The sequence below is a fragment of the Priapulus caudatus genome, unplaced genomic scaffold, assembly GCF_000485595.1.
Source record: "Priapulus caudatus unplaced genomic scaffold, Priapulus_caudatus-5.0.1 Scaffold270, whole genome shotgun sequence".
NCBI classification, from domain to species: Eukaryota; Metazoa; Priapulida; class Priapulimorpha; order Priapulimorphida; family Priapulidae; genus Priapulus; species Priapulus caudatus.
Window position 1 is genome coordinate 15,629 of NW_014577331.1, and position 2,606 is coordinate 18,234.

At 39.2% G+C, this 2,606-nt stretch overlaps 1 protein-coding gene across 1 annotated transcript; it reads left to right on the forward strand.

Annotated features, from left to right (window-relative positions):
• Nucleotides 1-433: 433 nt before the first annotated feature.
• On the forward strand, nucleotides 434-2,281 carry LOC106808362 (keratin, type I cytoskeletal 9-like). Its single transcript, XM_014811055.1, has 3 exons — nucleotides 434-490; nucleotides 843-919; nucleotides 1,266-2,281. The coding sequence occupies exons 2-3, from the start codon at nucleotides 881-883 to the stop codon at nucleotides 1,971-1,973; spliced, it is 747 nt and encodes a 248-aa protein (XP_014666541.1). The 5' UTR covers nucleotides 434-490; nucleotides 843-880; the 3' UTR covers nucleotides 1,974-2,281.
• The last annotated feature ends 325 nt before the right edge of the window (nucleotides 2,282-2,606 follow it).

Here is a 2,606-nt window from a genome sequence, read left to right on the forward strand (position 1 = left end):
ATTATATATATACTCATTTAAAAGGATCGTTATTAAGCTTTTTATATTTCCTAAACTGACAATGTTAATAACTAAAACCAATATTAATATTAGCTTCGAACTACAGCAGCATTTCTTGTTTAAGCAATATATGCGTGCAACCAGATGACAACTGGGCACGCTTAATGTACGCGCAGAGACATTTCGAAACGAACGTTGACAATAGTTTCTCGAGGTATGCCTCGAGGTTGTGACATGCAAGTGACCGGCATATTATTCAAACTCCCTTTCAAATTACTAGACTAGTAAAAACGGCGTCGTGGTATTTGGGCTAATGCTGTCATATCCAGGCCACGTGGCGTGTCCCGTAACTGTAGCGTGTGACATGTAATTCTACAGGCGACCAGTTCTATAAAAGAGCAGTAATGCCATGGTTGAGCATTTCTTGTGTAGACGCCTGTTGGACAGCGCGTTACAATTCCATAGTCATAGAATTGTAACAAGGTTTAAGGTAAGAACCGTTTACGCGTTTTGCGTATATACATTTTAACGTTATCGATTCATACTTTTTTTTATTCTATAGCAATTGTACCACAATAATAATGTAATAAAATAAGTTCTACGTGCTACATAAGCAAAGGTATTGTTAGGGTGGTTTTGTCGCACTGATACACCCTAGTATTCACTAACATTGTTTAGCTTGCAAGATTTACTAAAAAGTAATTTTAACGAAAACGGATATTACTTCTATGAGTAAACAGTGAGTAAATACCTCAAATTCATTGTGAAAACAATAATAGCTAACTCGATAGGCCTACTTTTGCTAGCATATAAGCCCTATATATTGTAATATTATTTCACAGGTTTCATCGTATAGAAAAACAGCACCCAGGAAGACACGATGAGGCTTCTTTTAGCTTCAGTGACGTTGTGTCTTACGGTAAGATGATGAATTGTATCTTGTCCTTGTGTCACGTATGTGCGCGCGCACGAAAATAGATCTTTCTATATGTTTTTGTAGCTTTGTAATTTTTAAAATTATTTTGCAACAACGATAGGCGTATGTTGTTATTAGAAGTCCCAAGTTGAAATATATACTTCGTGATTTTGTTCGTGAGTTCCGGAAGATTACAACTTTTAAAGGAAGCAACTTTTAAACTAAGCAAATTTTCATTATTCAAAAGTAGTACAATTTTAATGGTACATAATGTGGTTTTAGTCATATAATGCTTTGACTGTAGACAATTAATCACTTACGCACGCTCACTATTTTCTATGGCCAACAGGTATCGCTTTGCATGTGCGGAAGTAACGGAGGATACGGCGACAACGGAGGAAGTAACGGAGGGTACGGCGACAACGGAGGAAGTAACGGAGGGCACGGCAACAACGGAGGAAGTAACGGAGGGTACGGCGACAACGGAGGCAGTAACGGAGGGTACGGCGACAACGGAGGAAGTAACGGAGGGCACGGCAACAATGGAGGAAGTAACGGAGGGTACGGCGGCAACGGAGGAAACAACGGAGGATACGGCGGCGATAACGGAAGACACGGAGGAAATAACGGAAGAAATAGCTACGGATTAGATCCATCAGAATTTTCTCACATAAGCGGAAGTGGCTACGGTGGAGGGATACACGATGATCACAGCACAGGTCTATACGACACCGGCTATGGTGGAGGAGTTGATCACGCCTACAAGGAGAAATTCGGAGTAGATCACGGTCTTGTCTTCGACTTTGGCCCGATCTACTGGCCACCCAAAAAGCAGTACTACAATGGGGGAGGCTATGGCGGCTACGGCGGAAATCGCGTCGTGAGTCCTGCGGATGGCAAGTCGAAAGGTGCAACCTTCGCTAGATTCAGTGTCGACGGCTTTGACTTCACGAGCATAGGTCTATTCGGCAAAGGTATGCATGGAAATTACGGTGGTGGTAAAGGCGGGGTTAAGAACAGTTTTGGAAGTAGTAAGGGCAGAATCAGTCATTATTAGAACCGTTGTTAGAAGATGATGTTGGACCAGCTCGAATATAATCGCATGGATTATATTACATTATAGGATGTTATAGGCATAAAGGAACATATTTTCATGTAAATAGTTTAGGATCAGCGTGTAAAGAAACGATTTTCTTTCTACACTCACATTGGCTGATATACCTACGATTCTCAAGATTTGCGAAACATTTGTGTGTTAAGTCGTATTTACACTTATTAAGGTCGTTCGCAGTGTTGCATTTGTTATCTTTTACATCTGTTATATAATTGCTATTAATTGTTAATAAAAACAGATCACTGCTTAAATTTGTGTTGTTTTGTTCTTTTTTAATGTTGTCGGTGTGCCCGGACACATAGTAGTACCAGGAGTTTATAAATGAAAAATTCCATTTATATGCTCCTGATAGTACCATGACATGTCTCTGATATGAACTGATAAATTAATAATAATAATAATATATAATAATTTAATTCGAGTATATACATATAAACGTTAAAACACAGAATATTCTGTGTCCAAATCAATTATATCTAACGTAAGCCTACGTATACGCGCGCTATTTGATCGAGACATAATTATGATCGTTACTCTGATCGTTATACTTACCTGGTAAGCCTCAACATACAGTTT

Bases quoted from the DNA above. Each gene is read 5' to 3' on its own strand.
- LOC106808362 (XM_014811055.1), top strand. From the start codon at position 881: ATGAGGCTTCTTTTAGCTTCAGTGACGTTGTGTCTTACG. The intron at 920-1,265 runs GTAAGATGATGA...TATGGCCAACAG, and splicing joins CAGTGACGTTGTGTCTTACG to GTATCGCTTTGCATGTGCGG.